At 21.6% G+C, this 25,469-nt stretch overlaps 8 protein-coding genes across 8 annotated transcripts; 3 read left to right on the plus strand and 5 right to left on the minus strand.

The window, feature by feature from the left end:
* Window positions 1-273: 273 nt before the first annotated feature.
* Window positions 274-1,100, plus strand: SRAE_X000047600 (Clc protein-like family-containing protein; the record flags this gene model as incomplete). The annotated part of the gene is made up of 3 exons (XM_024644825.1): window positions 274-448; window positions 559-672; window positions 718-1,100. 3 exons carry the CDS (start codon window positions 274-276, stop codon window positions 1,098-1,100), a joined length of 672 nt encoding a protein of 223 aa, XP_024510345.1.
* A 2,091-nt stretch (window positions 1,101-3,191) lies between these two features.
* On the plus strand, window positions 3,192-4,487 carry SRAE_X000047700 (GPCR, rhodopsin-like, 7TM domain-containing protein; the record flags this gene model as incomplete). The annotated part of the gene is made up of 3 exons (XM_024644826.1): window positions 3,192-3,689; window positions 3,750-3,844; window positions 3,890-4,487. The coding sequence occupies 3 exons, from the start codon at window positions 3,192-3,194 to the stop codon at window positions 4,485-4,487; spliced, it is 1,191 nt and encodes a 396-aa protein (XP_024510346.1).
* Window positions 4,488-4,805: 318 nt separating this feature from the next.
* On the minus strand, window positions 4,806-5,829 carry SRAE_X000047800 (Nematode cuticle collagen, N-terminal domain and Collagen triple helix repeat-containing protein; the record flags this gene model as incomplete). The annotated part of the gene is made up of 2 exons (XM_024644827.1): window positions 4,806-5,618; window positions 5,659-5,829. 2 exons carry the CDS (start codon window positions 5,827-5,829, stop codon window positions 4,806-4,808), a joined length of 984 nt encoding a protein of 327 aa, XP_024510347.1.
* Window positions 5,830-6,310: 481 nt separating this feature from the next.
* On the minus strand, window positions 6,311-8,588 carry SRAE_X000047900 (Na+ channel, amiloride-sensitive family-containing protein; the record flags this gene model as incomplete). The annotated part of the gene is made up of 3 exons (XM_024644828.1): window positions 6,311-7,585; window positions 7,629-8,279; window positions 8,337-8,588. 3 exons carry the CDS (start codon window positions 8,586-8,588, stop codon window positions 6,311-6,313), a joined length of 2,178 nt encoding a protein of 725 aa, XP_024510348.1.
* Window positions 8,589-9,024: 436 nt separating this feature from the next.
* On the minus strand, window positions 9,025-13,493 carry SRAE_X000048000 (Hypothetical protein; the record flags this gene model as incomplete). Its single annotated transcript, XM_024644830.1, has 2 exons — window positions 9,025-13,076; window positions 13,121-13,493. 2 exons carry the CDS (start codon window positions 13,491-13,493, stop codon window positions 9,025-9,027), a joined length of 4,425 nt encoding a protein of 1,474 aa, XP_024510349.1.
* A 2,930-nt stretch (window positions 13,494-16,423) lies between these two features.
* SRAE_X000048100 (Hypothetical protein) lies at window positions 16,424-17,487 on the minus strand (the record flags this gene model as incomplete). The annotated part of the gene is made up of 3 exons (XM_024644831.1): window positions 16,424-16,783; window positions 16,837-17,416; window positions 17,456-17,487. The coding sequence occupies 3 exons, from the start codon at window positions 17,485-17,487 to the stop codon at window positions 16,424-16,426; spliced, it is 972 nt and encodes a 323-aa protein (XP_024510350.1).
* A 454-nt stretch (window positions 17,488-17,941) lies between these two features.
* On the minus strand, window positions 17,942-20,363 carry SRAE_X000048200 (LD31742p; the record flags this gene model as incomplete). The annotated part of the gene is made up of 3 exons (XM_024644832.1): window positions 17,942-18,013; window positions 18,065-20,024; window positions 20,074-20,363. The coding sequence occupies 3 exons, from the start codon at window positions 20,361-20,363 to the stop codon at window positions 17,942-17,944; spliced, it is 2,322 nt and encodes a 773-aa protein (XP_024510351.1).
* Window positions 20,364-23,317: 2,954 nt separating this feature from the next.
* SRAE_X000048300 (Protein-methionine sulfoxide oxidase MICAL2) lies at window positions 23,318-25,271 on the plus strand (the record flags this gene model as incomplete). The annotated part of the gene is made up of 3 exons (XM_024644833.1): window positions 23,318-23,330; window positions 23,416-23,452; window positions 23,510-25,271. 3 exons carry the CDS (start codon window positions 23,318-23,320, stop codon window positions 25,269-25,271), a joined length of 1,812 nt encoding a protein of 603 aa, XP_024510352.1.
* Window positions 25,272-25,469: the final 198 nt, after the last annotated feature.

Below are 25,469 nucleotides of genomic sequence, written 5' to 3' on the forward strand. Positions count from 1 at the left end.
TTATATCAGTTCATATTTAAGACTATTCATTATTTTTATTAATAGAGACACATTTGCTTTTTTAAAATTTTGTCTAGTATTGTTTTTATTATTACTTTTATATAAGATGATTTTTAATAAACATTTTTTAATTTATAAAAATTTTATTATATAAAAAAATATTGAATAAATATTATATAAGATTTTGATATTTTATAACATTATAATATTAATATATATATGCATATATATTATTAGTTAATTTAAAAACATTATTTTTTAGTTTAGAAAAAAATGTGTAAAATATTTGTTGGAACAATTACATCTATTCTAACGATATTAGGAATTACACTTATGCTGTTAGCTATTATTACACCTGCTTGGCAGGTTGTTACATTAACAGATCTTCATGTAATTCATGAACATGGCTTATGGTTAGATTGTTCTTCAACAAATCCAACTTTTAGTGGTATGTTATATATTGTGCCTTGTTTTCACTTATTTTTTTAATATATATATTTTTTATTTTAAATTGCATGTTATTTTTAATAAAAAACATAAAAAACTTTATTCTTTTAGATATATTTTCATCAGATCATAAATGCACAAATAAATTTATAAATTTTGAATTTACAAAAAATGATAATAATGTTAAATTAGATAATGGTGATGCTAATTCACATAAATTACATAGTATGTTTCTTTAAATAAATTAAATTTTTAAAAATCTATATTTAGAATGGCATCAAGTAATGTTAATTTTGTTTGGTAGCTCAATAATTCTTGCCGTTATTGGTCAAACATTTTTATTTTGTGCTTTCTGTTTTCCAATTTCAGGAGTTGTTGCAAATTTATTTTTATTATTATCATTTTTTACAGCATCTATGGCTATGGTTATATTTCATATATATACAAATAAAACTGAATTTAGATTTATTTCTGTAATGTTAAATGTATATGAACAAAAAACTGGATACTCTAGTATAATTGGATTATTATCAGTACTTATTTTAATGATAGCTTTTTTAATATCTATCATACTATCAGTCCTTTTATTCATTCAAGATCGCAATAAACACAATATCAGTAAAACATTTCCAAATTTTTCTACATCTGTGTAAATTTTGAATGTAATATGATTTTATCTAATCATTTTTTATCATGTCATGTTTATGCATAAAAAATATCTAATCATATGTCACAGTGCCAATTTTGTATAAAATTTTTATATACATTTAATTTTAAAAATAAAATTTTAAATAAAATAACATTTTAATGTATGAAGTTATACATATATATATATATACATATAAGGTGATATAAAAACATTATAATAATCTTAGAGATTAACTACAATATTTTTATAATAGTTAATTTTCAAAAATTTTATATTAACTAAACTACTTTTAATAATGTTAAGATAATAAAAATAATAATAAGACACTACAAATTTTGTTAATTCTAAAGATATGAATTAATTAAAATTTAAATAATGAATCGAAAGAAAATTGTACTTATAAAATTTTTTAATAGTTTTACAATTTTATATACTATATAAAAGACATTTATCTATCAAAAATACTAATTATTTTTTTCTATTTATATACTTTTTGATTAATTTTTTTTTTCTTTTTTTTTTTTTAAATATGTTTAATATTTTAAAATTAAAATATGTTTTCTAACTGAAAATGTCTTCTGTTGCAACAATTAATTTAGAATTATAAAAAGAAAGTAATATTATAATTTTCTTTTTATATTTAAATTTTTTTTATAAACATTAATATATATCTCATTAAACATTGACAATTTTCAAGCTATTTTAAATATATACTTTTTAATTACTAATAAAAAAAGTAAAACATTCAAAAAAAAACATTTTTTTTTGTTTAGAAAAATATTTTTTATTAAACCACTGTCAAATGTTTATTATCTTTTTTATTTTTTAATATTTGCATTTTCTTTTTTTATTATATTTTAAAAATAATTCATTAATTTTGTGTATATTGTATAAATTTATAAGTGTTATTAATTTGTTATTAACTAGCATTTCAAATATACAGTATATTTTAAATTATTTTATAAAAGTGTATTTTTGATATTTATCAACTTGAAGAATATCACAATGTAATACAATTGATATGAGCCAAAAATATATTTATTAAAAAGCAATCTTTGAATTCTATTATTTTTAGAAAAGGACAAAATTTTTACTACTAATTATTATTATATTTATAATAATTAAAGAAGCAGTAATTAGTTACTTCAATAACACTATTTTTAATGATGCGTAACTATATATTCTGTTAAATTAGGATAAAAATAATTCATGACATTCATATTACTATACATAATACATTTATACGTAATATTTAAAAAAATTATAAGTAATATGAGCTTACCTTTTTAATAATTAGTATATTATTATAAATATACAAAACAATTCTCTTATATTATCGTATTTTTTTTTATCAAAGATTAAAATCAAAATGTCAAAAGTTTTGTTAAGTTTAATAGAAGAAAAAAAAAATATTATATAATAAAAAATGATTATATTTTACTTTTTTCACTCTTATCTTTATATATAATTAGATATATTTTAAGTAAAAAATAAAATAAAACATTTATTTTAGTATTTTCCTTTCTCAACATTATTATAAATTTAAAGTAGTCAAAATTTTTTATCTCAAAAGTTACAAGTGCAATGAGTTAAGTAAAATATTATATTTGAGTTAAATAAAAAGTCAAAATTAATATATAAATTATATATAAACTAATGAATTATAGAAAAGGGAATCTTCATTATTGTAATTTTATATGTTCATATCTTAAAATAATATATTCTCAAAACTCTAAAAATTTTATACGGTATTAAAAATTTTTTATTTTTTTCTATTAAAAAAAAATAATTAAGTAAAATATATATGTTATAACTTTTAACATTAGTTTAACACGCAATTATGATAATTTTAAATATTTATTTATTTTAAATATTATTTGTAACTTTATTTAATTTTATTTATAGATATAATATTAATTATTAATTTATTAAGGATTTATTTTATTGCTCTTTTAGTATATTTTTAAAAGATGCGTTTTTTCCCTCACTACATAATATTTTGTATAATAATATAAGTTTGAATTATTTTTATTAAAATAATTATTTGTTTTAAAATATTTTATATTATTTATTTATAAATTTTTTTTTTCCAGATATGAATATTGTTGAAAATCAAAAAAATTCTACAATAAAAATTATTGATACTGGAATTCATGTATATGATGAAGAGTATTTATCAACATGGGTTAAAGTTTCAGAAGTTAGTTGGTATGTACTTGTTTTTTTAAGTATTTTTTCAATAATTACACTTCTTTATACAATTAAAATTTTATATAAACATAAAAAATCACCATATTATTCTTTCTTGATGACAATGATTATAGCACATATAATTATGCTTCTAACATTAACCCTGAAATTAACAAATGTTACATTTAAATATTTTCATGGTTATTTTGAGTGTAAATTAGCTTTGTATATAAGTAATGTAACATCGTGTTTTTGTCATTGGACATGGGTTATGATGTATGCTCAAAGATTGGCAATTATAATTAATCCCTATTCCGGTTCAAAATCGGGGTATTTTTGGAAAACATTACTTCATACGAATCGTATATTACTTATCACAGCAATTTTTTCACTTATTACTCAAGTTTGTTTTTTTTTAATATTATTTTAAAAAATTTATTAAATGTTACTTTTTCTTTTTTAGACATTTTCACCATTTTTAATTACTGATATACCAGTTTTAGATGCTAATGGCAAGAGAACTGGTGGATATTGTGATGCTGATAGTAATTTAGTTAGGTAATAAAATAACTATATATAAAATTATAATATTTTTTTTTAAAGTAAAACACAATTAAAATGGATTGTTTTTTTTGAATTAATGACAACTTTTTTTCTTCCTTCTTCTATTACAATATTGTCGGATGTTGGTTTATTAATTCGTTTAAAACAACTTTCCGGATTTAAAGTTACATCTAGTGCAAGATTAAGAAATAATTATCAAAAAAGAAACACTAGTTTGTCAAATGAAATAAAATCTTCTTCAATATCAGAAATTCAACAACAAAAAAATTTTTTAGAAGATTCAGAAATTGATTGTTTTGAAACAATTAAAATATTATCTGAAAGTGGTTTAAAAAAATGTAAAGAAAGGCGTAATAAAGCAATAAAACGTTGTCTACTTATGGCAAGTATTCAAATATTATTTAATACTCCACACTATTTATGTAATACACTTGATACATTTGAAATTTTAGAAACTTTAACTAGTAATTCTGCATTGTATGTTTATGCTGATGCTATATCATATGTAATATACTTACTTCAATTTCCTATGATGCTTGTCTATGTAAATATGTTATGTCCAAAAGATAAAGAACAAATTAGATTTATGATGGTTCGCAATACCAAAATATTAGAAGAAGATATCTCTAACAGATAATTATACTTTTTAATAATTTTTTATTAAAATAAATTTCGTTTTTTTATTTACATATATTGTTTTATTTATGATAAATTTATTAAATTCAATATTTAAATATTATCTATTAATTATTTTTTAAAAATTCATTAGTTTTATTTTGGGAAAATTGTAATAATATTCATTAAATTTTCAAGTATGAAAAAAATTTCTTTATAAATATAAAATATTCGTCCTCTTTAAGAAATAATAATAATTAAATATTAAAATTAAAAAATGTATTATATATTTGATAATATTTTGTAGTTATTCTGTGTTAATTTTAATTATACCAAACTTTTAATAACCTGGTGGAGTTCTTGGAATTGGACAATGGTCACATGTACCTTCTTCACCAGTTGGTCCACGAGGTCCAGCTAAACCTTCTTGTCCTTGTGGTCCAGCAGGTCCTGGAGGACCATCATCACCAGGTTCACCACGTGGTCCTTCTTTATTACTTCCATCTTCACCTGGTTCTCCAATTGGTCCAGGATTTCCAACTGGTCCTGTTTCACCTGTTGGTCCTGGTGGTCCATTAACTTTTACAATTCTTCCTGGTGCTCCTTTAGGTCCTGGAGGTCCTATTGGTCCAAGTGGTCCTGGTATTCCTGGTGGTCCTTGTAATCCTTTTTCTCCATCACGTCCATTTTCTCCATCTTTACCATTATCACCTTTTGGTCCTTTTGCACCTTTATTTCCTTGTTGACCAACTGGTCCTGGTGGTCCTGTTGGACAAATAACACATGGTGATGAACCAAGTGCAGAAGGAAGAATTTGTCCATCTCTTCCATGATCTCCATCTTTTCCTGGACTTCCATCAGAACCAATTGGTCCATCATCACCAACAGGTCCTGGTGGTCCTGGTGGTCCTTGTTGACATGAACAACATGTTTGTGTATCACGAACAACATTTTGATTTGATCCAGTCATACTACCACCACCGCCACCACCATTGTGACTACCACCTTGTCCTGAATTGTAATTTCCTCCATCAGGACGGAGAGCTCCATCAACATTTGTCTCACCATAAAACCATGGTCCATGTGAAGATCTTTTTTGGCGAACAACACCATTAAGCATATTCATTTCTTGCCACATATCACGGGATCTTGTCTTTAATAATGTAAATAAAAATAATACAAAAATTAATTACCTTACAAAATTCACTTTCAATATTAAGATGGCTTTGAAAATTTTGAACATAACTATAAAGCATAGGTAATGTAACAATTGTTACAATAACTGCTGCTGTAGAAACAACAATAGCAAAAAATGCCACACGTTTGGCTTCTCTTTGCTCCACAGACTCTTTGTACTGTTCCATTTTCAAATAATTTCAAATGAATATATTGCAAATGAAATTAATTATACTTATATATAATAAATAAATTGTTATTAAATTATTATTTATATACAAAAAAACAAAATTATTTTAATGACAACCCTTTCTAGTTCCAGATTAGGCATAACAAGCAATTAATGCCTTCGGCATATAAAAATAACAACAATACTGATAAGGTTTTTTTTAATTTTATAAACGGGGTCATTTTTATAAAAGTAATAGTATTATTAACTAACCAAAATATAAATAATTATTTATTTAAAAAATAAAAAATCAGCATGTACAGTGTATCAAGAATTCAAAATAAATGTTCTAATAACCTAAATTAAAATTTTAAAGTTTTATAGCTTTTTAAGATACTAAATTTTTTTTTTTTTGGGTATGATGTTGTGACGTACACAATAAAGCCTATAAATTTTTTTTAAAAATAATGTTAATTATATAAGAATATTTTTTTTTGTTATTAATATATAAAACTATCTCTATGTCGTGTAGGAAATTGTGTTGAATATCTTCGATTATTATTTTTATTTAATACAATAGTTATTTGTTTATCAGGAGTTTCTTGATTTATATTTGTAGACAAATTATTTGGTATGAAAGCTGAATTTCGTCTGGCATTAAAATTTCTACGATACTGATTTTGATCGTTGTTTAAATTTTGCCTTTGAAAAGCATCAAATATTGATAAACGTCGTGGTTGTGATGAAACTGGTTGATTTATAATAACAGGAATATTTGAATTGTTTGGTATTTGTGAATATAATTTGTTTTCATCAACTTGAAATGAATGTCTTCCCATAAAAGATGGTCTTTGAGATGAAGTAATAAAATTTTGAGATGGTCTTCTTGCAATATTATTAAAAACATTCAAATGATGTGATGGTGGATGAACACTAATAGATGTTGGATTAATACTATTTCTTCTAATTATATCATCAAATGTTTTTTTTTGAAGTGATGTAATATTTGATGTTACCATACTATTTTTTCTTTCAATAGGATCTTTATTAATATTAAATATAGAAAATCTTCTTTCATTATTTTTAATATCTTTTTCTATTTCAGGTATAGGTTTATTATTATCCGATGACATAACTATGATATCATTATTAATTTCATCAGCATATTCTTCAAGCATTGCTTCAGTAAATTGTGTCTGTCTATCTTTATTAACATTTCCCCAAATAGATTTAAATAAATATATAAAAATTTCTAATAGTGTAACAGTACTCATTCCTAAAAATAATCCCATACTTCCTGCAATATTTGAAAGTAAATCTGCTGTTTGCATTTGTTTCTGTTGTTCATGTAATTCATATGTTATTTCTCTAAAGTATATAGCAGTACCAACATAATTATTAATAAAATAATCCTTAGTAACATTATATATATTATTTAAATGTTTTGAAGTATAATGTAATCGTGAATAACTTGTATGTACTGAATACTCAATTCTAAAACATTCTACATTACATTGACAATTTAAATAATTATGATTTCCAGTTATTTTTTTCATACAATTATATAATTCTAAAGGACTACATATTTTTTCATTAATAATATGTCCTAATCTTGATAAAGAAACACAATTACATTGTTCTTTCATTTTTTTAATCATACAATTTCTTTGACACATTCCAGTTGAATATGTATGATTTATTAAATTATCACCATGAATTGAAGGATCCCAATTTTTTTGACAATTTCCCCAATCATCTTTAGGTAATAATGTTATCTTAAATAAGATAAAAATTATTATATTTTAAAAAAAAACTTACATTTTTTACATCTAATCCAGCATATAATTTACTTCCAACTGGTATTCCAATACCATTACTACGTATCATCGATGTCTTATCAACCTCATGAATTAACATTTTAATTCCTACATCCGAAAAATCAGGTGGTAATTCTTGTGGTCTATCATTATACTTTATATCAATAACAAATTCCCATCCAAAATGACTACCACTAAATCTTTGTTTTAATTGTTGATCTTTATTACTAAATTTTAAACATCTTCCATAATCAGTCATAACATATTCTACCTTTGAGCAACAATTTTTAATAATTTCACCACCCCATGAACATGCCTTAATCATACTATTACAATCATGACCAGTATTATAAAAAAAATCAAAAAAACTAAAATTTTTTTTAGTATTATTATAATAAATTTTTAAATAATTTTGAAATTTTTCTTCTTGTTTTGTTAAAATGATTTCAGAAGCTGATGCATCATCATTATATGCTTTTAAAACATAATCTAATACTTCATCAGACATATTCCAATTTTGTGTTTTTTTAAAAGATATAGGATTTATATTACATATTGTTACTTCAGGAAAAATTATACCTTTTTCAGGAACAATAATATTTACTTGTGTTAATGTTGGTTTTTGATGATAAGTCCATAATAATATACCTGACTGTAAATAATATGTATAAACTTTTGTTTTAAATTTTTTATAATAATATAAACTTACATGTATCATAAATAAAGATAAACATGACATTACAACACAACACCAAAATATCCTACTAGGCCATGTTTTTGAATTATAAATTCTAACCAAACCATGATATGTTGTTAAACCACTAAATTCTCTTGTTTCATAATCAAATATATGTAAATATACTCTTTCATTATCCATAATTTGATTAATTAATTCTTGTTTATCATCTACATTTTCATTTCTAAATGTATCCTCTGATCTTTCTTCCATTTGATTATGCATAAAAATTTTTGAAATTTATTAAAATATAATATATAATACGAGTAATTGATCAATATGAATAATTATAAGTAAAATTTTGTCACCTACCTAAATATGTTATCTAAAAATTATTTAAAAATAGATAAATCGAAGAATGAATATTTTAATGATAAAATTTTTATAGTATAAATTATTATTTTAGATAGTATTTTATTTATTTAATCAATTTTCATAGCCGTAAATTTTATATTTTATAATATCTTTTTTATATTACATTTTTTAGGTAAACAAAAGTAATAGGTAAAAATTTTTTATTAAAATAAGTTAAACTTAAATATGTTTTTACCTTAATATGATACGTTATCAAAATGCAATTTTTTATCTACATGAGTGATATGATGATGTCAATAAACTAAAAAAAATTTGCGTAAAAAAATTTTTATTTAAATATGTCATTTCAATTATTACTGTTTTGTAATTTTGTTTTAGAAAAATCGGATGGACTTCTACTTGCAGCTAAAATTGAATTAAATGTTGGCCGACAATATGCTTCCTCATTTTTAATTTTTTTAGATACTGATGAATCATTTAATGAGATTGTTGCTGGATCTACTGGTGTACTACTGTTAGCTTTTCTTTTTGTTGATCCTCTTGGTCTACCAACAGGTCTTTTATTTTTTTTATTATCATCAAATACATTTCCTAAACCTTGAGCAGCTTTTAATGCTTCTATACGCCGTTTTTTTGTCATATATGGTCCTCTTGGTTTACTGATACGTGGTTTTCTTTGTTTTTTTATTGTAGAATTAAGATTTTGAATATATCTATGTTGTAAAGACATTTTATTTTGGTGTTCTTCAATTGATGATTGTTTTAATCTATTTGTTTGACTACAATATACATTACCATCATCTTCTTCTTCCTCTTCTTCTTCATCCTCTTCATCTTCATCTGTTTGTAATGATTCTCCTTCATCTTCATCATATAAATCCATTTGTCCATACATATTATTATATCTATCATATGATCTAATACCAACATCATCATCTAATGAATCATTTTCATAAAGAATACTTTCATCTTTATCAAAATTAAATCGAGGAATATTATTATCATCACCATATAATGGAAATTGTCTTATTCCACCCATTTCATCAAATACATATCTTAAACTACAATCATTCATAAACATTTCTTTATTTTCTTCAATAAATCGTGTATATGCATTTGGACGTGGTCCATATATTGCTTCTTCTGTTTTTCGTACTTTATCATACTCATTTAATTCCATTTCTTTTAATGTATGATATTTTACTCCAAGACCAATTTCTGATGTATTCTTTTGAAGCATTTCATCAACTAAACTTAATGCACTACAACGACCTTTATATAAAGGATAATCTTCTTTTGGAACAGCTGTATAACATTCTTTACCATCAGCTGAATGTCCAATAATTTTTCTTCTTTCTCCATATTCATCATTAGATATGGATGATTCTCTAAATCTAAAAATGTCACCATCATCTTTCGTCATAGGATCTAATGTATAACCATACGAATTATTAATTTTACGTTTTAATATATCATTATTAATTTTATCAGATGGTAATTCATTATCAATTGAAGCTAATGCTAAACTTGTTTCATCATCTTTATTATCTTTAAATAAAAATTGGTCCATATTATATCCATTATTTTCTCTTTCAATTAACATATCCTCTGTACTTAAAAGACATTCTTCATCGATTTCTTTAATATCAGCCATTCCATCATCACTTCTTTTAATAATTTCTTCTTCTAAAACAGTTTTTTCTGTTTCGGATTTTCTTGGTCTACCTCTACCACGTTTAAGAACTTGTCCTTTTATTGTTTGAATTAAATTTGATTGATTATCTCCTGGTACTTTTTCATTTTCAAAATTTTTTTCTGTTCTTTTAATTTCATTTATAACTTCATCAACTATATTCCACAATTCCATATCTTTTATTCTATATAAATATTGATAACTAGCTGTCATTCTCTTTCCAAAATTTCTTATACTCTCTATATTTTCTTCAGTATATATAGTACTTTCTTTTTTTAATTTAAAATAATTTAATATTTTAGAAGCATCATCAGGTATATCTCTATTACTATAAAATCTTTTACTACCTGATGGAATAATTGTTGTTCTAGTTTCTTTTACTATTTTATTTGGATGTGTATAAATTGTTCTAATTGTTTTTTTATTTGTTATTTCTGAATTATCATTATAATGATTTATATTATTTTCAAACTCATTTTTATTATTTGATATTGTCATATCATATTCATTACCACTTTCTTGTTTATCTCTTACAAACTTTGGTTTATAGTTTTGTAATGTTCTATTTTCAGGTAATGTTACATTTAATGTATTATATAATGAAGTATCAGAAAATAAATTTTTTGCATCACTTTTACGTGGTGGTGGTATTTCAACAGTTACAGTGATACCTTTTAATTCACCCTCCAAGTCATCTGAATAATTATCGTCATTTAAATGTTTTGTTTTAGAATCATATACTTTTTGCGATATACGAACTTTCTGTTCAGGAGTATAAAGTGGATTTATTACTCCATTACTATCATTATTTTTTTCATCATTACTTAATATACCATATTTTTTTAAAATTTTTACAGGTATATATACAACAAGGTAATCATTTACAGATGATGTTGGAAATTCACATGATTTTGATCTTTTTCTTCTTTTAGGAACAGTTGCAGTTTCTTCATCAATCTCCTCTTTTGTTGGATAAAAAGGTAGTGCCTCATATGAACGAGGATAATATTCTCTACGTTTAACAATTTTAAACATTTTAACACTATAAAAAGATGTAAAATAGGCACATACAATAACTGTTTGATATAAATCACTTTCAATATCATTTGGATCAGTAGATGCATATTGTTTTAAAAATGGTATTTCTTTCATTTTTGATAATATATCATTTTCAATTGGTCCTTTTGATATAACATTTTTACCTGAAGTACAAACCATTACTAATTTTCCATTTTTATTATTAGTGAAATTATATGAACGTCTAGATCTTTTGTAGATTAACGAATTAGCTGTTATACTTCTAGGTATAAAACATTTCATTGCAATTTCACGAAGTTTATTTAATGGAACTTTTGTTTTTAAACCTTTTAATAATATTGGAGATCGATCTATATTTGTTGTGCGGTCTAAAATAGTTAAATCAGTAGAGGAACTTTGTGAACTATTATTTGATTCACTGGGAATATTTTTTCTTTTAAAAGTTGTTTTATTAGTACTTTGCAATGGTTTACTATTCATTAAACTTAAATTAGGTGGTTGATTTAGTTTAGATTTAATTGACTGAAGACCAGATGGTCCTGGTTCTGATTGAAATGGGACTGTTGAAATGTTAGATTTAGTATTTTTGCATTCATCATTATTTGCCAAATTTATTTGTTTATTCATATTAGATGATTTAATGACAACAACCCTTCCTGATGTTGGTGTTAGATTTTTTATTGTTTTATCATTAATATCACTAGCTTTTGTAAGTATTTGATTTTGAATATTTTTTCCTGTAACTTGTTTTTCAAGTTGAGGTGGTGATTGTTCTTTTGAAGTTTTTTTTAACAATACACGGCAAGACTGATTGGATTCAATGGTGCTTTCCGTATTTTTTACTGAATCTAAAGTAATATTTTTTTGTAAATTAGTATCAATTGTTTTAAGTTTAACTGTTTTAAATTGTGGTTGATTTGTTGAGGTAGTATTTTCATGGCAAGTATTGGAATGTTTTGTTGATTCTGATATTGTTTGTGAATTTTTTTCATTATATAAAGTTGCTGTTGTAAAACTATTATTTCTAAAATTATTTGTGACGTTTAAAAATTTTTTTTGCTCTATTAATTTTGGAGGCCCTGGATTTGAATGCATTGCTCTTGATACAATAACATTTACTTTTGGCAATGGTTTTTTTACACTTTCAAATGATGAAAAAATAGGAGTTTCAGGAGGTAGATCATTTTTAGTATTGTTGTCATCAAATATCTTTGAAATAGACGGTTTCATATTTAATCTTGTTGTTCTATGTTTCATTTTATTAGCATTTGCTTTTTCATTATTTGCAATTAAAGCAAGAGCTTGTTCCGTCAAGTAATTTACGGGTGGTTTTTGTTTTTGTATACAGGGAGTTAAAGTAGATTTTACAGTAGTTTCACCTAAGCTTAAATTAAATTTATATGTATTAGATTGAAAATTAGGTGATGTGTCAAATATACTTTTAAAGTTATTTGGTTTTGGTTCTATTGTTTTAGGAAAAAGTCGGTGAATACTGCCAAAAACTTCATTAAAATTTTTATTCTTTTTATTTATCATTTCTTTGGAAGAATTATTAATGTAACTTCTACTTTTTACTGAATCATCAAAATTGTCGTCATCAAGATTAAATATTTGTTTTCTTCTACTGGAACGATATGATAAATTAATTTCATCATCATATTGTTCATCTAATAAAATAAAATAATATTATTATATTATTAGATACACTTACCATTTATTTCATTATTCGATGATGATTCAACAATATCCATTTTTTCCATTATCATTTCTTCATTATGTGAACTTTTATTTTCACTTGAATTATATTCCATTTCTTCATTGAAAGTTTTGGGCAAAGAAGTGGTTGGAGTTAAATAATCCTTTTTTGTGATAATTATATCGTTTATTTTGTTTGATGTTTTTTCAATCTCCATCGATTGTTCAATTAATCTCGAAGACCTCCTTTTATGAAATAATGTATTTCCATTGTTTGTAATTTCAAAAGAAGAATCAACATCATGTAAATTATAATCAACTCTATCTGTTGTTAATTTTGTATTGTTTAATCTAGGAGGAGGTTTTGTTGCCTCTGAATGCGATATCATCTATAAAAGATATGTCTAGATTATAAATTTAAAGAGAGCATATTATTATATAATTAGTATAACGAAGATATGATTCCAAAAAACATCTCGCAGAAACTTTCTGAATACAAACAGGAGGGTAAATATACATATAAAATGGTTTGTTAAAATTGAACAAAATAATAAAAGATAAAATAAATATTATTATTAAAAAAAAGTAATAAAAATATATATTATTATGTATTTAAAAAGATTATTTAGCCAAAGTTAATAAAAGATAAAACATATGATGACACTCTTCCAACATTGCCCATCATATTACTACCTCCTTTTCGCAAAGCCCGCTTTGCGACGCACCCCACGACACAAACGAAATATATGTATGAAAGATTAATACCTTTTTCTAAATCAATGCTTGGAATAAAGATTATTAAGGAATGTTAACTGTTATAACATAGGTATAATAAATCAGATAACGATAGATTAATATTAATTATATATTTTTTTTATTTATTTTACCTAATTTATAAAAACATTATTTAGTTATATATATTTATATAAATAATATATAAATAAATATGTTTAAGGTTATATTTATGTATAAAAAATAAAGGTATTACTAACATTAAAATAAAAAAAAATTACAGTCATAAAAGTCAAAGTTTATTATATAATATTAATATACCAATAATATTAATTTAAATAGAAAATTAATAGTAATAATAAAAATAATTATAAGACAAAATAGTTGTTTTAATGAAAAAAAGAGTAATAATACATTAATTTGATCTAATTAAAAAAGTTATTATTTGATTTTATATTGACTTAAAATTTAAATGCTAAAAAAAATTTATTAATGTATTTTTACCACACATTTTATTATAATAGTTTATTGTTAATATAATATTATAAAAAAACTTTTATATTAAACTCTTTATTAAATTAAATTAAAAAAAAACTAGTGATTTATGTTATTTCGAAATGTGAACTTTTTTATATAAGAAAATAATACGAGTTTTGTATATGTATTTCAAAATTTATTCAAGATTTATGAATAATATAAAAAAATTTTTTTAAATAATATTATGATACAAATAAGTTGGAGGAAAAAAATATTATTTTGTATATTTTATTTAATAATTTTTTAACATAAAAAAATAAAAAATTATAAGAATTAAAAATAATTTATTAAAAAACTTTTCATTCATGAAGAATACTTTTAAAGTAATGAATTGCTACTTTTTACAGGAAAAAATGATGATGATACAACATTTAAAATAAATTTATACAAACAAAAGAAAGAAAAAGAATATTTAAAATGTTGAGGATGGTAAAATAAAACAAATTTTCAGTCTAAATCAACAATGAATATTAGAATAATTGCCATAAAATACAAATTATGAATATCTCCTAATACAATTAAATTTTACGAAAGTTTGATTTTATCACCATATAAATTAAAAGGCAATATAATTTATTATATAATTTTTATTGAATGTGAATATTTATTTTTATATTAGTATGAATAAAATTATTTATAAACAATTATAATAAATGTATTCTTGTATCAAAAAAAATTTTTTTTTACTTTTTCTTAATTCAAAATGTTTATTGTCCCAAATAAAAAATATATATATATATATTACTTCAAAATATAAATAATAAAACATAATATTAAATAAAATATTATTAATACTTTATTTATACAAAGTGTATTAGTTTTTGAACAAAATGTTACAAATAAAAAAAAATATTTTTATCAAATATACTACATAAAAATAAAACAACATTTTAAATATCCGATAACAATCATGAGTAAAAAAAATTTTATTTTTATTTTTATAAAAAAAAATATAAAGTTGTTATTCATTTTTTTTGTAGTAAATATATCATAAGATTATCTATATAGAATAAAATAAAAGAATTTATGTCGTAAGAATATTTAACTAATTGACTATATATTTTTAAAGAAAAAAACTAAATAACATTTTTTAAAATATACATAGTAAAACATATATTTTATATAAATTTAAATATTAATATATAATTAAAGAAACAATTAATATAAAATCAAAAGAATATATTTTATATTTTAAGTAATTAAATTTATATTTAATTTTAAAATATGTTTTTACATATAAAATTCTTACTAATTTTATAAAGTTTAATAAAATATTTTTAATACTAATTAAATAATTTAAAATTATCAATCAAATATTTAATCATTTTATTTTGACATTTAAAAGAATAACTTTAAAAGGTTAAATAAAAATAATAAACCATTAATTTATATTATTTAAATCATTTTCTTAAAAATATTTTTTCTATTTTTCATCTTTAAATATTTAACCTTTGGTATAAATTTTTTAAACTTTTAAACAACATAATTTATTTCTGTTTATTTAAAGTTTGAATTTTTGTTGGATAATTTATACCAATCACTGTCAATCGTCTAGATTAATTATTATATATTTAAATTTTAAGACATGTGCTTTTATAGTTAATGTGTAGTCAAATAGATAACTAATGAATACTTTATTTTAATTTTAATAAGTTATTATTTATATATAAATTTAATTTATAGATATTGAAATTTATTATATATTTTTAATCATAATTTATTATAATTTAATCTTTTTTTTGTTTAAAATATTTATGAAATAAAATAAAAAATATTGTAGTATTATAATTATAGTTTTACTAAATTATTTATTAATTTACTTTTTAAAGTGATAAAGTACAAGATAGTTTTTTTTCAAAAAATAATTTTATTATATAATAATATATTTTATTTTAATAAAAACTAATTGAAATTATTTTAAATTAAAAATAGAAAATGGTTTTTATCAATTTGAACAATTTTGATAATTTACTGTATTTCAATTTATTAAATAGAATATAATAATTATAGATAAAATATTTTTTTACTTATAAGAAAAAATTGCCATTGTTTAACGTTTATTTGGTGAAACAGTATATTTAAATGTTGTTCTGTTTAAAAATGATATACTTTGACAATGTTTCATAAAATAATAAATTGTACATAAAACACATAACCATATATTTAAAATATTAAAAAAAGTTGGTGTTATGTCATAAAATAAAATTAATGAAAAAAGGTAAGCAAAGAAAAGTTGTAAAGATTGTAGTGTTGTATATGTGACTGTTGTTGTGATGAGTCCTAATTTTTTTATAATATACATTAATAAAATATATGAAAAAATTCCAGTAATTACTTGAAACAAAATTGATACATAAAATGCAAGACTTGCAGATGTTTGATAATAATAATATACATAATTAACCTCATTCTAAAAAAAATTATAAATTATATTAATATAATATTTTAAATATAATAACATACCACAACTAAATCAGCTATCATAAAAAGTGCAAAACAGTTAAAACAATTTACATATATAACATCTTTAATATTTGTTTTTTCAGCTTGTAAATAATATAATCTAAATGAATATGGAAGACATATTGCAACAAAAAGTCCATAAAACCATGACATTGGTTGAAATGAATAAAAAAAGTATACACTCATACTTGAAAATAAAACAATTAATCCAATGATTCCAATTTTTCCTACAGTTAATGTATCTCTATCTTCACTTAAGAAAAAAATTATACCTATTGCTGTGAGAGGTGCTAATTTTGTCATTAATGGAAACATATGTAAACTAACTCCATCTAATGAAGTTAATGTAAAATATGTTGATAATGAATATAATATTGATGGTATCATTAATTCTTTTCCTCTTTCTACAGTATATGGTTGTAATTTAATAATATTTTGCGAATTTGCAATTTCAATAAATAATAATAAAATTCCATATTGAAGTATACTTATAAACAATGGAAAATTAAAAAAAAATTTTGCCATTACAATACGATTAAAAATTGCATTTGTAATATGTATTACAGCAAAAGCAATTAAACTAAAAATATTTTTAAAATAAAAATAAAAATTAACTTACATAAAAAAATTTTTATGTGCACCCTTTTTCATTGATTATAATATAAATGTTAGAATAAAGAAGAAAAAAAAATAACTATTTGAAAATTAGAAATATTTTACCTTTTTTAAGAATGAAAATTTAATTAATACTATTTATTAAATACAAAATGTTCTACAATACTTACAATAAAAACATTTTGATTCTTATCTGCCCTCATTTATTTGATTAGTTTACTTTTATAAAGGAAATCATCTTTATCCTGACATATTTAAAGAATTTGTTAGAAATGTTATCTACTTTTTAATGAACTACAAGTAAATAATATAATACAAACAATTTATCAACTTTCATTTTATTCAAATCATTTTACAATAGTAAATTTAATTTGATATATGTTTATAATTAATATATTTATTTACGGCAATTTAAAAATAACATTAAATTAATAATATTGAAGGTATTATAATTTGATAATATCATAATCATGAAAAATGTAGCAATATTTTATTTCTTTGTAAGTAATAATTTCATGTCATTCAAACTTTTGATAAGATCATCACGAAATTTGTATGAACTCTATAAAATAAATATAAATTATTAAATTAATAATTATTAATAATAACTTACAGTATTATCTGCTGATTTTTTTGATGAAATATGAAAGAATAATTGATCTTCACCATTTATAATATATGATACACCATATCCTCTATCAGTTACAGGTCCAAAACCACCTCCTGCATTAATAAAGCTAGCTCTTTCCTCTACAGATAATCCTATTGATTCATCTTCACATTGATTAAGAGGTGTCTGAGATGTTGATAATAAATAAGTTGGTGGAAATATTTTATCAAAAAATGGTGACTCTTCTTCAAGATAACGTTTAATAACATATAAAGCAAATAGATGTCTATCAACACCTTTACCACACATAGCATCACGATATAATTCTTGATGTTTTTTAGCTGCTATATAAAGTAATTCAAGACGTTCCTCATTATCAGCTTTATCATTAAGCATTGCACGAACAAAATCACATGACTCACTTGTACATGATCTAACAGTTTCAGTACGACCTTCTCTATAAAGTCTTGTCATTGAAGCTTCATATGTTAATGCAAATTTATTTTGATTTCTAAAATATGTTAATTGTAATGTAAGTTGAAGAAATGCATCAGGAGATATACCAAGTTTTTTAATTAATCTTTTACCAAAAGTATTCCATACTAATAATGACATTTCAACATCATCAATTAATTTTTTAGCAACATCTAATGAAACTTTAATATCATCAAGACATGAAGTAGTAAAATCCCAACGAAGACGATGTGGATGAACATTTACTTCATGTAAACCTTTACAATTTCCTTTTTCATCATACTTTTGATGACATAAATCTTTTAATAAACAATATTCAACAAAATGAGCAGTTACAGCAGCATCACCCCATGAATGTTCAGTATTAATACCCATTTTACCATTTTTAAAAATAATAAAATTAAATGATTTATCATACCATCTATCTGTACCTTTTCCATGTAAAAGTAATGAAGCCCATCGATCTAATTTTGTATTATCATTTTCATCATATGTTACCTCTTCATCATCTAATATTACAACAAAAGCAGCTCTTTCAATAGCACGTAAAGATTGTCTATTAATACCTGTATTAAAATATCTTCTTCTAGCAATAGCCCATGGTGTTCTTTCACCAGCTGTAAATGCAGCTAATTCATCTTCACCTTTTTGTGGTATACAACCACTATCAATTATTTCTTGAAATCCATATTGTAATTCTTTAGGTTCAAGTAAACGTTTTCCACTATGAATTGGTAATTTAAACCAACATCCTTTATAATATACAGCAATATGTTTAGCATCATCATATACACGAAATGTATCAGTTTCTTCACCAGGAATACGACAACTATTAAAAAGTCTTTCATATTGCATTGTACAAAATGGAACTTTTGATTTTGGACTTAATGCAAATGGTGTAACTTCTTGTCTTTCAATCATTCTTCTAAATGTTAAAGCAGCCCATGTGATATTAGCAGCACGTGCAGCTTGACTGTTTGTAGGTTGCATATTAAGTGTATCAAAACCATAATAATTACTATTAATCATTATTGGTGATCTTTGACGCATATAAACAAATTCTTCCCACCAATCAGATACATAATTAACAGAAAGCCATGATTTAATAATTAAATATCTTTGAAGACGTCTTCCAAGTCCTTTTCTAAATTTATCTGTTAATATAACCATTTCATCATATTCTTCATCAGTTGTAAATGGACGTATTGATTTTAAATGTCTATCAAGTGTTTCATTAAGTGTTGGAAGTGGTAAATGTGGCAAAGCACCTTGAAATGAATGAAGTGTTGGTCCAAACTTTGAAATAAAATGAAGAATACTAAACCATGCTTTAGTAAATGATGTAACATTTTTTTCAAATGGTGACTGATACATCCATCCTTTATAACTTAACATCATTTTTAATGATAATCTCATTATTTGTATTAATAAAAACCAAAACAAAGAACCACCGATTAACAATGATAAGATGTGACAAAAATAACCAGATCTATAAAAAAAAAAAAGTTACCGTTAGTATAACTATATGTCTATCTTACCCAAATAAAAAGTATAATACCCAATTTCTTAAAAATGTAACAATACCAAATGTTACATCAATTGTTAATAATGAAAAGAGCAGAACTATTCCTAAAGTAGCACCTAATGATGCTATATTAGCTGGAAAAATACCAGCAATAAAATGATTTTTAAATCTTGCAATTCGTTTTCTATATGATCTTGAGAAAGCTGACCAAATATCTCTTAAAAGTTCTTGATCATATGAGACAGCAACTCCATCATGAGTTAATGCAATATTAATACCAGCAACACTACGTGCTTCAGCCATTGCGATTAAGATATTTTACGATTAATTTTGATACTTATTAATTGTAATATTTTAAAATTTTGGTAATTGTAAGGATACCTAATAAAAATGAAACAATAATATAATAAAATATAAAGAGTAATAATTTATAAAAATAAATATTTTTGTACTAATCAGTAGATTAAAAATTTTTTAAAAATATATAATAATGAATTATTTAGTTACAAACAGACTATCTGATGACCAGTTTTTTCTTAGAGATAGATGATTAGACATCAGTATCTAACGTGTTCTATATATACTATATAGTATTATTTAATACAAAGGTCATCACAATAAGTAAATGATATATAAATTAATAAACCGCTATTATAATGTTTTATTTTAAAAAAAAAATGTTGTTTTAAATCTAATAATTTAAATTTAAATTTATTTAATTTAAAATTATCACTAAAAAAAAAACCTATGACAATTTTTATACTGCAACATGAATAGAAAAAAAAATGATGTTTATAAGTTAGTTAATTTAATTGTGATAAAAGTTAAAAATATGACACTAGAATGTTGTTATTATAAATATCTTAAATGAATGAAAGAAAAAATGTATGCAATAATCTTGAAACATTATAACAAAACAGTGACAATAATAAATATAAGATTTTTTAAATAATATAAAAAAGTATAAACATTTTAATTAAAATAATAAATAAAAAAAACAAGCGTTACATTTTATTTATATATGTTTATACATATATAAAAGATTATAAATCTATATTATAAAATATGAATGTTTCTGATACTTGAGAAATACACTAATGTCATTATTTTAAGTAATAAAAAGTAATCAGCTACAAAGTACAAAATAAAACAGGTATAATAGTTGGCATTATGTTGTGATGAAAATTTTTATCAAAAAAGTGCTTTATAAACTTTGATATATATATTTATTAAATTTTTAAATGATAATAATTGTGTAATAATATATCTTGAAATATAAAATTAAATATTTTATTTACTAATTTTCATAGATTATTAGAATGTTGAACAATGATCATTTATTTGACATATTTATTTATAATTTTCAAATTAATGATTATCTTTTATAAAAAATAACATGATTTTATTTTTTAAATTATACAATAATATCTATTAATTAAAAAAACTACCAATTTTATTAATTTTAAAAAGTAATTAAAATTATCATTTATTAAAATATTCTTCATTATCTTGAACTTTGAACAATGTTTCATATGAATGTAGTTTGAAAGATAAACATAAAAATAATTATTAAGATAACCATTAATTAAACCTTCCTTTTAAAATATATCAAATAACATTTTGTTTATATTCCTATATAATATGGTTAATTAAACTTGAAAAGATAAAAAAAAATTTATCAAAATTATTTTTTTTTATAATTTATTAGTTGATTTTGATGAAGATATAAAAAAATGCTTTAAAATATTTATTCATTTGCATTATAATTAAATAAAAATAGTTATCATGATTTGTTTTATATAATTTAAATAATTTTTTAATTTAATCAATTAAAATATTCATTTAAAATTTATTACCAAAATTAAAAATAGTCATAAAATTATTTAAAAAAAATTTTTAAGATAATAAAATAATTTGTTTAATCTGTTTAAATATTTTTATTATTATACAGCTAAATAAAGTTTATTAATATGTTAGTGAGAGTACAATTAATATTACCAAATATATATATGTATCTATAAAACATTAGACAAAAAAAAAAAAATTTTTATTTGTTTTAAATATATAAAAAAAAATATCATATATTAAAGGTATCATTTTATTTTCTAGTTTCAAATATTTTTTTAATATATAATATATAAAGAAATAATATTATACATTTACCAATGTGATTCATTAAATATAAAGAATTATTGCAAATAATAAAACGTAAAAAAAGATAATGAATATATGAAATAAAAGAAAAAAACTGTAAATGAAATTGTAATCTTATTAAATTGTTGTCTACCAAATTTCTAGTTATATAAAGTAAAATTGAATCTTTCTTTTTTTAATGATAAGAAAATTGTAGTTGAATTATTTTTAATGATAACGAGAGTCATTTAAATTTCACTAGAAATTTCTAAAATTACCATAATTATAACTTTGATTTTTATTTTAAATAAAATACAAAATAAAATGTTATCAAATATAATTGTTTATATCATTTTTTTTTATTTAAATACTTTGCACGTAAAGTATTTTTTTTTTATCAATATTAAATAATTTTTTTTTAAAATAATAAATATTATTTTATTTATTTGGTTAAAATTTTTTTCTTATGACTAATTTATTGTTTTTTAAAAATAAAAAAAAAATAAGAGTAGTATTATTATTTGATAGTCTTTTTACAGTACAAAAGATACATATTTTATATTAAACGATTATTTTGTTATTCTTTTTACTTAATAAGATTTTAATATTAAAATGTTTTAATATAAATTTTGTACATAATCATTTCAAATATTGAAAAGTCCTCACGATAATCATGAATATTTAAATTTTATATTTAAAATAAATGATAAATAAATAAAATTTTGCTTTTATTATTTAGTAGTGTCTATTAATGACCATATAGTTATGTTTATCATCTTATTATTGGTTTTTATGTTTACAAATAGGTGTTAACTAAACTATATATATATATATATAAATGATATTACAAATGACCATTCCAACTCACAACATTTAAAAATTTTTCTTTCCATTTTTAATATCACCTCCCTCAATTGTACTCTTTCTTTCAGTCTAACTAAAATCATATGTAATTTTGTTTTACTATTCAACATACATTCATATATATACATATTTTACTTTATATTTTTAACATTTAACAAATAATAAATTGTTGTAAATGTCTATATTAGAATTATATATGTTATACTTTTAATATTTTTCTTTTCTTTAAGCTATTAAATGACACCACTATATGATAATAAATGGCAAACAAATGTTAGTTTTTTATTAACAAAATTTGTTGAATGTGATGATTTAACATCAGTAATTTATAATTTCAATAATCTTTGTCTTGCTTTAGGCAAAGATCCTCGTAAAGAATCAGGATTTTTAAAAGAGTAAGTTATCTTGAATCAAATAATAATAAATTTTTTTTTTTTATTATTATTATATAGATTTAATAATATAAAAGATAGTAATTTATCATGTAGAATCTGGAAATTTGTTGATACATTAAGACAAATAAAATTAAAAAAAGATTATAATCAAAGACCATTAAAAAATAAGAGGATTTTAATAGTTGGAGCTGGTCCATGTGGACTACGAATGGCCATAGAAACTAGACTTTTAGGTGGACATACAATATTAATGGAAGAAAGAAATGAATTTACAAGAAATAATATTGTACATTTATGGGATTTTGTTGTTTCTGATTTAAAAAAACTTGGTGCAAAATATATTTATCCAAAATTTTGTAATGGTGAAATTAATCATATTGCTATTAGAAGATTACAAATAATATTAATAAAAGTATGTCTTATGCTTGGTGTTGATTTTTATGATAGTGTCTGGTTTCGTGATATAGTTGAACCAAAACCAAATATAATTAGAAATCATATAATGGGTTATAGTGCTTTAGTTTTTCCGGAAGATCATCCAATTGGTGGTTATGAGTATGATTTTATTATTGGAGCTGATGGTAAAAGAGGAGCATTAAAAGATTTTACCTATACATCAAATCGTCTTCCACTTGCTATTGGTATAACAGCAAATTTTATTAATTTTAAAACACCATCTGAAGAAGGTGTCAGACAGGTTGGAGGAATTGGAAGACAATATAAAAGACAATATTTCGAAGAATTAGAAACAGAAACTGGATGTTCTTTAGAAAATTGTATATATTATAAAGATGAAACTCATTATTTTATAATGACAGCAACAAAAAAATCATTATTAAATAAAAGAGTTCTTATAAGTGATTATGAAGATAGAAATTCATTATTAAAAAGTGACAATATAAATCGTAGTGAACTTGAACTTTTTGTAATAACTGTTGCAAATTTTATAACAATGGGTGAAATACCATTACTACAATTAGTTGAATTACCTAATAAAAAAAAAGATTGTGCTATATTTGATTTTTCAACACATACATCAGCTGTATCATCAACATTATTATATGAAAGAGATAATTTTACTATGGCATCTATTGTTATTGGTGATTGTTTAAATGAACCATTTTGGCCAACTGGTAGTGGTATTGGTAGAGGATTTATGAGTTGTTTAGATACAGCATATTTTATGAAAGAACTTACAATTGGTGAAAAAAATATTTTAGATATTATAAAAGAAAAAGAATTGTTAACACATACATTATTTCGTGCAACTCCATCTGATATTAAAGGACAATATTTAAATTACGGATTAAATCCAACAACACGATATAAACAAATTTTAGATAGTGAAATGATGAAAGAAGGTAAAATCAAAATGACACAAATATTATTTGAAACAGCAAATGTAACAAAAATGTCTAATTTTTTTAATAATCGCAAATCAACTAGTCAATACCATAAACATTATCTTAGATATTCAATGGTTGAACGTCTTATCAAGCATATTCTTTTTGGTAAAAATAATATAAAATCTACAATTGGTATTAGAAAAAGTATTGACTTATCAATGCTTTATCAACTTTTAAAAATTGTTTTTCCCAATGATAAAAGATTATTCTGTGAATCAACAATATCTATAAAAGAAATAATATTTGATGTTATTGAGGATAAATTAAATATTTTACCACCACAACAACCACTTAAATATGGTCAATTGATTAGTTATGTGGGACAAATTATCAATTTATTCTTACAAAATTCACCAGAATATTTTTTATCGTATCTTGATAATATTATTAATACAAATACTATCAAGTTATAATTTTTTTTTATTAAATTGTTGTATATAAATTTTAAAATAATATATATTATAAAATATTTTTTTATTATTTAAAATAATGATTAATTTTTTTTTTTAATTTACAAAAATTATTCTTCTAAAAAGAAATTATTTTTATAATTTATTACAACAATTATTTTTCAAATATAATATCTATTATATTAGGTATCATTAAAAGAA

This window comes from Strongyloides ratti (assembly GCF_001040885.1).
Source record: "Strongyloides ratti genome assembly S_ratti_ED321, chromosome : X".
Classification (NCBI taxonomy): domain Eukaryota; kingdom Metazoa; phylum Nematoda; class Chromadorea; order Rhabditida; family Strongyloididae; genus Strongyloides; species Strongyloides ratti.